At 37.7% G+C, this 10,607-nt stretch overlaps 1 protein-coding gene across 1 annotated transcript; it reads right to left on the bottom strand.

Moving 5' to 3' along the window:
- Positions 1–8,432: 8,432 nt before the first annotated feature.
- Positions 8,433–10,607, bottom strand: LOC110106815 (pentatricopeptide repeat-containing protein At2g37310). The gene has a single exon (XM_028697291.1). The coding sequence runs from the start codon at positions 10,520–10,522 to the stop codon at positions 8,513–8,515; it is 2,010 nt and encodes a 669-aa protein (XP_028553124.1). The 5' UTR covers positions 10,523–10,607; the 3' UTR covers positions 8,433–8,512.

The following is a 10,607-nucleotide window of genomic DNA, read 5'->3' as shown; positions in this document are numbered from 1 at the left end:
CATATCTTCATCAATTGTGAGAATGAAAAACGGGGTGGTATTCTGGCTGTATGGAAGAAGCCTCATCTATAAAGCACCTCTCCAATATCTCTCTCCAACTTCAACAGGGCCAAAATAATCTTGCTGCAGCTTCTCATTTATCTTCCTTTGGGCCATAAGTCCTCTGTCGGTATAGTCGGAGGCTTCAAGTAGACCTTGTCCCCAATACAAACTGTTATTCTCCTTTTGCCATCCGACTGTTCTTCATAATGTTGGCTGGGCTCTAAGTAGATGTCGCTTGAGCTCTTTCCACACTCTGATTCCTCTCCCTTCAATGCTTGTTCACTGCAGAATACTGGACGTACTACTATGGTGTAGTGTACCAGATGTGGGGGTCCTCCCATAATAACTACCTTAAAAAGGATGTCATCTTGGTAGCAGAGTGAAAAGATATTGTACCAGTATCTGCCCAAAGCTAGCATTTGGCCCACTGCTTTGGGTTTCAGACAAAAACACATCAAGTAGTCTTCACGCTCGCTATTTACACCTCTGTCAGTCCGTCAGTCTGTGGATGGTAGGATGTGCTCCTCTCAGTACTGTTCCCTGCTCCTAAATAGCTCGCCTCTAGAAATGGCTCAGAACACCATTGTACCCTATCAGAATATGGACTTGGTACCCAATGCAGGCGGACTATCTCCTCAAATGCTGCTGGCTACACAGACACTGCTGTGTAGGGTGTCTCAAAAGGGAAGATTTGAAAGAGCATATTTTCTAGCCTGTCGACCACCTACAGTTATAACTGTTGTTAGCCTTCTGATTTTGGGAGGCCCATAATGAAAATCCATAGTAATCTCCTCCCAACACTTGTCTGGTGGCCAGAGGTGTAATAATCCCCGGGCCATCGTCAGGTACTTGATCCGCTGGGCAGATATCACACTTGCCACCATTCCTTTAATCTTTCCTCATCCCCTCCCAGTACAATTTCAGAGCTAACGGCTATAAGTGTTTTGCACTCCAGAGTGCCCTCCTATGGACACTCCCATGAAAACTTCCTTAACAGCTGGGGAATGTGGATGGAAGGGACCTTGAAGAATCACACTCCTTCCCTGATAGTACAGTCTCTCTCCCACAACTGAGTAGCCTGGGTGGCATTTCCCATCTGATAACACAATTTCTTTGATTTTCCCTTAGCTCTCATCCTGAATGCTCTCCTCTTTGATAGCGCCGCCCATCTATCAGTTAACTGGTATTAGTGGTGGGGGAGCATGCAGTAAGCCCAGAGCTGCCCAGCACATTGAGGGAGGACATGGAAGTGACATTGGAGCCTCTAGCGGTAGAAGGCGTGCGCATCAATGAGAAGGGGGAAAAGGAGGTGAAGATAAGGTGGAGCGGCCTCCCAGACTATGAGGCCACCTGGGAGCCACAGGAGAGGATTGCAGAGCAGTTTCCTGCTTTCCACCTTGAGGACAAGGTGGTACTTTGGGAGGGGGGTAATGTTAGGCCGGTCCAACCTGGACCGGCCCAACCTGGACCGGCCAAGCCGGTCCGGGTCTTCTCCAGGCGACAAAAAGCCGCGGGACAGCCAGCGATCGCGAGACAGCGGCTGGGCGGAAGCGTTGGGGAGCTCGGGAGTGGGGTCCACTTGGAATTCAAACAAAATTGAAGTATTTTTGGAGGGAGAAGGAAGGGTAGAGAGGTCCTTTTGCTTTTGTTTTGAATTAGAATGCATTAAGTAGGGAGTAAGAGGGGGATTAGGGTTATGTCATATTTTTGTGAGAATTTCTTTTGTCTTCTTGGATAGTGAGGGCTCTAGATCAAGATCTAGAGATTGGGAGAGTGCGATCCTCCTCTCGAATAGAGGATCCTTGTATCATTACTATTTTCCTTGCATCTACTAGTAATATACAAGTCGTTTCTTCAGTTTTTCGCTCAGATTTTCCCCATTTCCTACTGTTTTTTGGCTGTTTTACTGTTGTGGACAGCAGTTTTCATCTTGGATCTAGTTGGTTTTGGTGAGAAACACTTGGAAATCCAAGTGTTTCCTATCAAATTGGTATCAGAGCAGTTTCCTATCATACCTCTGCAGGAGAAATCTGTCGAGAGAACTGTAATGCTTTACTTGCATCAACCAAACAGGTTATCTTTGTTCAATTCAAAAGCTCCAGGACTTGTCAGGCCTTGTATATTAAGTCTGTTTAGGAAGATGCTAATAACCTATTTGTTTCACTGTTATTTCAAATTCGAAACATCAAAGTTATAGTGCTATTTAGATAAATGGCAGTAACAATCTATCAATTGCAAGTTATTTTACACAATATTACTCACTACTGTACAGAAAAGAATACAATCGATAATGACCTATGATTTATCTGTCCTTCAATCTTTTTCTTCCTCTAATCTGCCGAATTGTGAGCTCCAGAAATAAGCTATTCTGCTATTAGCTGAAGTGAGAAAGAGAAATTAGGAAGTAGACCATTTGAATTAAAAGGAATGCAACTCAGCATAAAATTAGATAGAATTAAGATGAGTTTAACTATAAATGAGACTATTTTATCCTGAAAGCATAAATGTTAACAGAGAGCTTAAAACATCTTTTAAATTTTTCGAAAAGCCGTTAAATTTTAAATTTTTAAGTAAGCCCGTCTTAGTCCATCTCACGCAAGCCTAAAACATAGTCAATCAGATTTAGGTTTTGTTTGGAACAATTTTCTTACTGTCTTGCTTTTCAAACACTGATCATAATTTCGTTTGGGATATCTTTTCACTGCCTCTTAAAGTAGCTTTCTAGTTAAAAAATTAAAAATTTTGTACTTGAAATCCACTTTAAGAAGAAGTAAAAAAGCTATCCCAAACGAAGTCTTGAGACAACTTTATAACTGTTTTTTAAAGCTGTTTTTTAGTACAAAATTTTATTGAAGTAGAAATATTTGTACTAAAAAGCTATTTTACAAAACAATAGAAAATATGTCTCAAACTAAGCCTAATTATTTGAAAGTAAATTTAATCGTATATGATCATAATAAATATTCAAATTTAAATTAAATATTATCCAAAAGAAGATAATTAAACATAAAAAATAAAGAAAATTTAAAATAAGAGAAATTATCATAAATAAAAATTAGCCAAAAAAGTTTTAAAACTAGTCCAATTCAACACCTTCTTGGTCTAATTCGACTCATTTTGGTTGGGCTATAAGAATATGATCTTATTTTTAGGCTGAACTAGATAATATTCCTGCATCATAAAAAGCTCTAGAGTTTGGGATAGTCTTTTTTTTTTTTTGCTATTTTCAAGAAATTTTTTGTACTAAAAAACTATTTTAGAAAACAATAAGAAAGCTGTCCCAAACGAAGCCCAAATATAATCTAAACAAAATTTTGCATAAGATCATATTTGAACCCAAACCTCAATTATAATCTAAACCTATCCCTAAAATTGAAAGTTTCAAATTAAACAAAAAATGCATACTAAAGTTAATAAATCATAAAAAAAATAATAATGTAACTCTAAACAGATTGTCTATTGAAATAATCTCTATGTTGACAAATCAAACTAATAACACTTTAATTTTTGGCTCACTAATTCTTGATTTATAAATTTATAAAAAGAGACTTATTAAAAAAGTCATGTTTCATTAACATAATAATGAATTTATTAATTATAATCCGATTCCAATGTAACTTCCTGAATTTTGCATTTCAATCTTTTGCATGTGTTGGAGAATGTTTGGTATGCATATGTTCTAAAACAGGTCTCGAGGATTTGTGTGCATGTTTTACAAATCTAAAAAAAATTTCATGGGACATCGCAGCACCGCGTCTGGTGGCGTCGTGGCTTTGTGCTCTCTATAATTTTGCCAAATTAATTCATGCTGCGGCACATTGGGTGGCGCTGCAGTGTTGTGGGCTCCGAGATGAAGTGTCGTGGCTAGCATGATTAGGCACTGCTTCGCTCGGCCAAATTTTAATATTAAAAAAAATCTTTTTCAACTATTTAAATTCATTTCACCTAATTACAACAGCCAACTAGAGAGAGATAAATGGATTTCTAGAGAAAGAAAGTCAATTTTGAGCAGCTTCAAGTCATTTTCTACAGACGGTCCAGTTCTGAAAGTTGTCCGATTCGAGGTAGGTTACATTTTGCTTATCTCAATTTTTAATTATTCAATGATTTAAAATATAAAATTTTTTAGATATAATTGAGATAACTTTAAACGAGAAAACTTTCGCCACATAATTTCTTGTATGTTATAGAGAACATAGTTATGAAATTTTAGGTATTTTCTGCGAAATTTCTGATACGTATTTTTAAAACGTTGCTTTTCTAAAATTATAGGAAAATATTTATACATTGAAAAATAGTACTATAGAACAATTAAAATCTCGAAACATAATTTTGCAAAATCTCTAGTAATTTGATAGAATTCTGAATTAGTACAGTTTAGTGACATCGTTATAGGTCTGACTAGAAAATTTTTTATTGTAGGGCAAATATCTGAAATTTTATAAATAGTCTAATTTATGTATAATTGCTTTGTTCTACTGTCATACGATATAATTAATGTATTGTGCATCTATGTATGATATTATGTCTGCATCTGAGGAGTTCGATTGGATTTTTATTTAGAGTTCTATTATATATCTGCACAGTTTAGTCTCAAAAATTTTGAATGTGCTGAAAGTACTTGAAGGCCCGAGGGCCAGGAGTTTTGAATGTGAGGCATAAGGGTCTGAAGTTTTGAATGGTAGACATAAGGGCTAGAGTTCCGTTACATTCCATATGCACTTTGTTCTGTTCAACATACTGCGCTATGAATTTGATAACCTGTTTAGTTATCAGTAAAACCTTATACTAATCTGACACCACTCAACTATAAGTCTGCTATTAAGATTGAAATAATTGTTTTATTTTAAGTTATTAGTTTTACGATTATTAAGAAATTATTTGGATAATGTAATATGTTGAGCTAAGTTAGCTCATTCTGTATTATGTATTTCACTTTCAGGTCAGAGCAAGGATAAAGGGTTGGTTAAGTAGTTGAAGTTGATTTTTCTGATTTTATCTAGTATATAGCTACCCTTTATGTTTTGTTTAGATTTTTGATAGTACTATCATTTCTGTATTTCTTGCCCCATGTATATCTACTATTGGGGACTATTATAGGTATACATTTTTGGAAAAAAAAAATGGATGAGTAAATTTATGTATAGCGAAAAAATAAAAAGCTCTGGTGATTGTTATCTTAAAAAAAAATGATATTTCTCCAAATAAAATATCTTGGTTTGTTTTATTCTACCTCTGTTCTGTCACGGGTGACATGTAACTATAGGTCATATCGGATTGGGTGTGACTTTCATATTCTTCTTGGATCAAAGCGATTATTTGGAGAAATAAATTATAAATAGAGCTATAGGAATTGATCTGTAGTTGTGCGAGATAGTTCTGGGTAGTATCATGCATCCGTTTTGTTTATTATTCATGTGCATGTATCAGTTTTTGTGTGTTGTGAGTTCTAATGGATCAACCCGAGCATGATATGAATGATGGGCAGAGTGCGAGCCAAAGTGCATCGATAGTCAGTACATCCCTATTGTTATTTCTAATACGATGTCACCGTTTGCTGGTTTGGTAACACAATTGATGGGCAAGGCCCAAAGTGGGAGTTCTTCTGGTAGGATTGAGGATGTGGATTAGTATTTGAAGATGTTTTTTAGGCTGAAACCTCCGAGATTTGATGGTAATGTTGAGCATAGGGACACAGAAGATTGGCTGATGAGTTTAGAGAAGACCTTCGATTGGATGCAGTGTCCTTCTAAGAGGAGAATACCTCTAGTTGTGTTTTAGATTGTGAGGTTGAGCATTGGTGACTTGGCTATCAGCATGAGAAATTTCATGGGAGATTGAATTCTATGATTAGTTGGGAAGATTTTACTGATGTGATTATAGGTTTGTTTGTACCTTCGTCCGCCCAACACCATATGCAAGAGATGCTTCTGAGATTTATTCAAGGGAGCATGATTGTGATGCAATACAAGGCAGAGTTTACTGCTCTGGTTAGATAAGCTTCGTAGCTTTTTGGTACTTCTGGAGAGAAGTGTTACCATTTTATGATATGTTTACGAGATGCTCCGAGATAGTCATTAATTCCGTTCTGTATTACTGATTTTTTTGAGCTGGTTGAGCGATTTAGATTGATTGAGAATGACATGGCTGCTACTCAGCACTAGTGGGATGCTAGTAAGAAAAGGTTTGACGAGAGCCATCTGGAAGTGGGAGTAGATATTTTTGGAAGAAAAGTGGATTTGGGCCCTTTGAGTTCAGGAAAGACAATTAGTCCGGATAGCTCCTTTAGATCGCCATAATAGAGAAGCAATCTTAATATCCATATGGTCTAGTTATATGTCTTCTACAGCTAGAATACTTTACATTAACCATATAGAAGTTAATTTAACCACAAGAAAGAAAATTTCAGCGAAGTAAATGCCTTCCCTGTGCAAAAATCCATTCATCCACTAGCATCATCTTATATCTCTTGTTGCCATTGTATACTTCTTTGATTTATAGACTCATTTATTTTGATGAGTTTTCTTTCCTTTGAGTTCCTTAGTCAATATCCAGATATTAGTTTCATAGAAAGAATTCATCTCTTCTTTCAAGGTTAGCACCCACTTAAATAAATTTTTAGCTTGTTCAGCTTATTCATAGCATTTAGGTTTACTTGCATTAGCAAGTGACAAATAGGATAAAGAAGAGAATAAAACTTAATAGGTTTCAGAATTTTTTATGATCTCGAAACTTCTATCACGCAAGTGTTGAGCTCAAGTTATTTTGATCATGTTGTGATGTCTTCTATCATTTATTAATATTAATGGGCTCTCAAATTCAACACGCTATGTAGTGGAGGTATTCTTTTCATTATTGCTTAACTTTTCTTTGTACATTATAGTTTTTTAAAAATAATATTTTTACTTATAATTATTTTGTTGGTTTCAACATCTCAAAATCTGTAGTCAAAATCATTAGTATCGTAAATGATAAACACTTCTTTTATTTTGGTAAACTAGTCTCTTCCACTATGATAAATATGCATGTAAGAAAGGCAACTTAATACTTTCAATTCCAACACAAACTATGACTCCACCCTTCCCTCTTCCAAACAACAACAACAACAACATCAAGCATTTATCCAACTATGTGGGGTTAGCTATATAAATTCTTTTTCGCAATTGTGTTCTATTAAGAGTCAAATTCTCATTTATATCTAATAAAAAATATCATTTATAATACTTTCTATCAAATATTTTTATGTTTACCTCTGTCTTTCTTAATATATGTCAAATATTTGCATCTACTCTCCTAATTGGGTCATTAGAAGGCAAATGTTTTATGTGACCAAACCATCTAAGGCGACTCTCTCTAAAATCTTCTCTGCCACTAGAGCTACTCCAACCTTATCACGTATATACTTGTTTCGCATTCTATCTCTAAGAGTAAAGCCACTCATCCCCCTGAGCATCCTTATCTCTGTAACACTTAATTTTATGCTTCTCTTTTAATGGTCAGCATTCTACGCCAACCCTCCCCTCTTCCGAGAGCACCACGAAAAAAAACTAAATGACAATTTTGTCCCCTCAATGCCCACCCGTAATATGAAACACATGACGATAATCTTTTTTTTTTTAATATCAAATACACCTTTGACATGCCCAATATGTGTCAATGCTATAATCTAATTGCATTCATATCTAAAAATCCATAGTATATCACATACCATTGTAAAAATGTGCATGCAATCCAGCTTTTTGGCATAGTTTAGTCTCCTTGTTTATCTCTCTACATTATTCTTGTATTTCAATATGATATTAAGAGATTTTTCTATTAATATTATTAGAAAAAAACAAGTTCCCTTTGTGATGAGATCGTTTGCTTTTGAGTTTGGGAATAATATTTTCTTATTTCAACTTATTTGTGCATCTGCGTGATCTCTTAAAAGGTGTGATGTTTCCTCTCCTCTCTGACGGATAGGCTATAACCAAATTACATGGATTCTTGATAGTTTTATTGCTTGTTTTCATGTTCATCAAATTTGTCCATGATATGTGATTTTATCTCAACAAATGATTTGTTCTAACAATTGATATTAGACCTTCTTGTTTAAACACAGGCCATCATGAAGTATCTGAATCTGAATAGTTGCAATTTTAAGAAGCAAGCGAACCAATAAAGCAACTTCAAGTAATCTAACATGACATTCACTAGCCAACTGAATAAACCTTAAGAAAAAAATATGACGAAAAGAAAATGAAAACCACAATTTTCCATATGAAAACAACGACAAAAAAACAAAACAATACTCCAGGAATAGAGGTAAATGCATGTCAGTTATATAATTTGAACGAGGGAAGTAAGATGAGGGAAAAAAAATTTTACTCATCAATCGTGCTGTTAATCTTCATTCATTTCATGATTTCCGCTAATTTAATGGTACATTTCAGGTCTTGCTTCGTTTACTTGCGGTCCCTTGTAGAATTTATTAGCAGTAGCTCTCCTCATCCAGTTCCTCCTTGGTAAGATAGCCTTCTTCTCTCATCATTCCAACTAATACATCAAGAAGTAAGAATATCTCTTTACAATGCTCATTAGTTACATCACGGGTGATGAAAACCTGCAAGCCATCGCTTGCTTCTATCCAGCTACAACCAGGAATCTTAGACAATCCCACTCCCTTCATCTTCTCCCTCACCATCTGAGCATCTTTCCATTTCCCAGCTTGTGAATATAAATTAGCCATTACAATAAAGTTCCCTGTGTTTCCAGGTTCAATCTCAAACAAGTACTCAAAAGCATATTCTCCAAGCTCTACATCACCATAAACTGCAGCTCCATTTAACAAAGCCCCCCACACTTTTGCATTTGGCTGAAATGGCATCCTATCAATGAGCTCGACAGCTTCTGGAAGCATTCCTTTGCGACTGAGTGCACCAACCATGCAAGCATAGTGTTCAACTGCTGGACAAATCCCCCATTCAGGCATTAAAACATGTAAAATCCTGTGAGCTTCATTAACTTCCCCAGCATGAGCACATGCAGACAAGACTGCAGTGAAAGTTACCGAATCTGGCTGTATCCTTATCTCAAGCATTCTATCAAACACTGCAAGTGCAGCAACAGCATCGCCTCGGATTGCATATGCAGATATAATTGCAGTCCAAACAATAACACTCCTGACCTTGGTTCCCTCAAATATCAAATGGGCACCTTTGAGGAACCCAGCTTTGCCATATGCGTTGATAAGCGCAGTTGCAACATAAACATTTTGGTCACAATCATTCCTGATGGCATAGCAATGTATCTGTTTCACCCTCAGAAAATTTGAGTAGAAGGAAACAGCTGGAAGAACACTTGAAATTGTAACAGAATTTGGCCTAAAACCAGCTGTTTGCATAGCTCGAAACAAGTCGAGAACATGGGAGAAGTAATTATTTTGCACCAGACCACCAATCACTGCATTCCATGAACTGAGAACTGGACTAGGCATCAGATGGAAGAGCTCCATTGCCCTTTCGACAAACCCATAGGCCATGTACCCAGAAATCATGGTGTTGTAGCTAACTCCATCTTTTTCGGCCATGCTGTCAAACAATCTCCGAGCATAATCTAAGCTCCCGCACCTTGCATATAGCCCAATGATGGAGTTGCAGACCACAAAATCCATTCCCATTCCACTCTCCACAGCAAATCTGTGAACATCGATTCCAAATAAAAGATCTTTGAGCTGGGAACAAGCGAGAAGCACACTTGCAACCGTGACTGCATTTGGTATAACCCCATCCAATCCCATTGCCATCTCCTGATAGAGTTTAATGCAATCATCGTAGTGTCCTTCCTGAGCATATCCACATATAATCGAATTCCAGGATACAACATCCCTTTCAGGCATTTTATCAAACAGCTTCCTCGCGGAGTAAAAATCATCCGAGCGCACGTAACCCGTTATCAAACCATTGGAAACAAACAGGTCGGAGTCGTAGCCGAGCCGTAGACCGAAAGAGTGGATTTCCTTTGTTGCGGTAAGGTTGGGTTGGGAGGAGGGGATGCATTTGAGGAGGGAAGAGAGGGTGAAGGCATCGGGACGGAGAGAGGTGGGGATGGAGGAGAAAAGGCGGAGAAAGGGGACTGTTTGCCCGTGGAAAGAATAGGCAAGAAGCATAGCGTTCCAGGAGAAGAGGTTCTTGATGGGAATGGCATCGAAGATGACGCGGGCCTCGTGGACGTAACCTGAGCGGGAGTAGAGGGAGATAAGTTTGGAGCCGAGGAAGTTGTCGGGGATGACGGAGAGGACAATGAGGCGGGCGTGGAGCTGCCGACCATGAAGGAAGAGCCCGCGGTCGGATAAGTGTTGGATGAGGAGGCCGAATGATAGTGCATCCGGAGAGGCGCCGGCGTCTGCGACACGCAGCTTGGCGAGGCGTAGGGATGAGGCGTAGTTGGTGGCTCCGGTAGTTGCGGCAGCCGCGGCGACGGCGGCCGTCGCTTTCCTCATCCATTCAAAACCAAATCGTGTTTGTTACATCGAGGAGAGTTAAGCTGGTCCTTAGGACTTAGGAGTGTGGCTGTATCATATTCTT

The sequence above is a fragment of the Dendrobium catenatum genome, unplaced genomic scaffold (assembly GCF_001605985.2).
Source record: "Dendrobium catenatum unplaced genomic scaffold, ASM160598v2 fragScaff_scaffold_106, whole genome shotgun sequence".
NCBI lineage: Eukaryota > Viridiplantae > Streptophyta > Magnoliopsida > Asparagales > Orchidaceae > Dendrobium > Dendrobium catenatum.
This window is presented reverse-complemented; position numbering and strand designations above follow the sequence as displayed.

What these genes read in the sequence shown, in the direction of transcription:
- LOC110106815 (XM_028697291.1), bottom strand. Translation starts at nt 10,522, where the DNA reads ATGAGGAAAGCGACGGCCGCCGTCGCCGCGGCTGCCGCAACTACCGGA.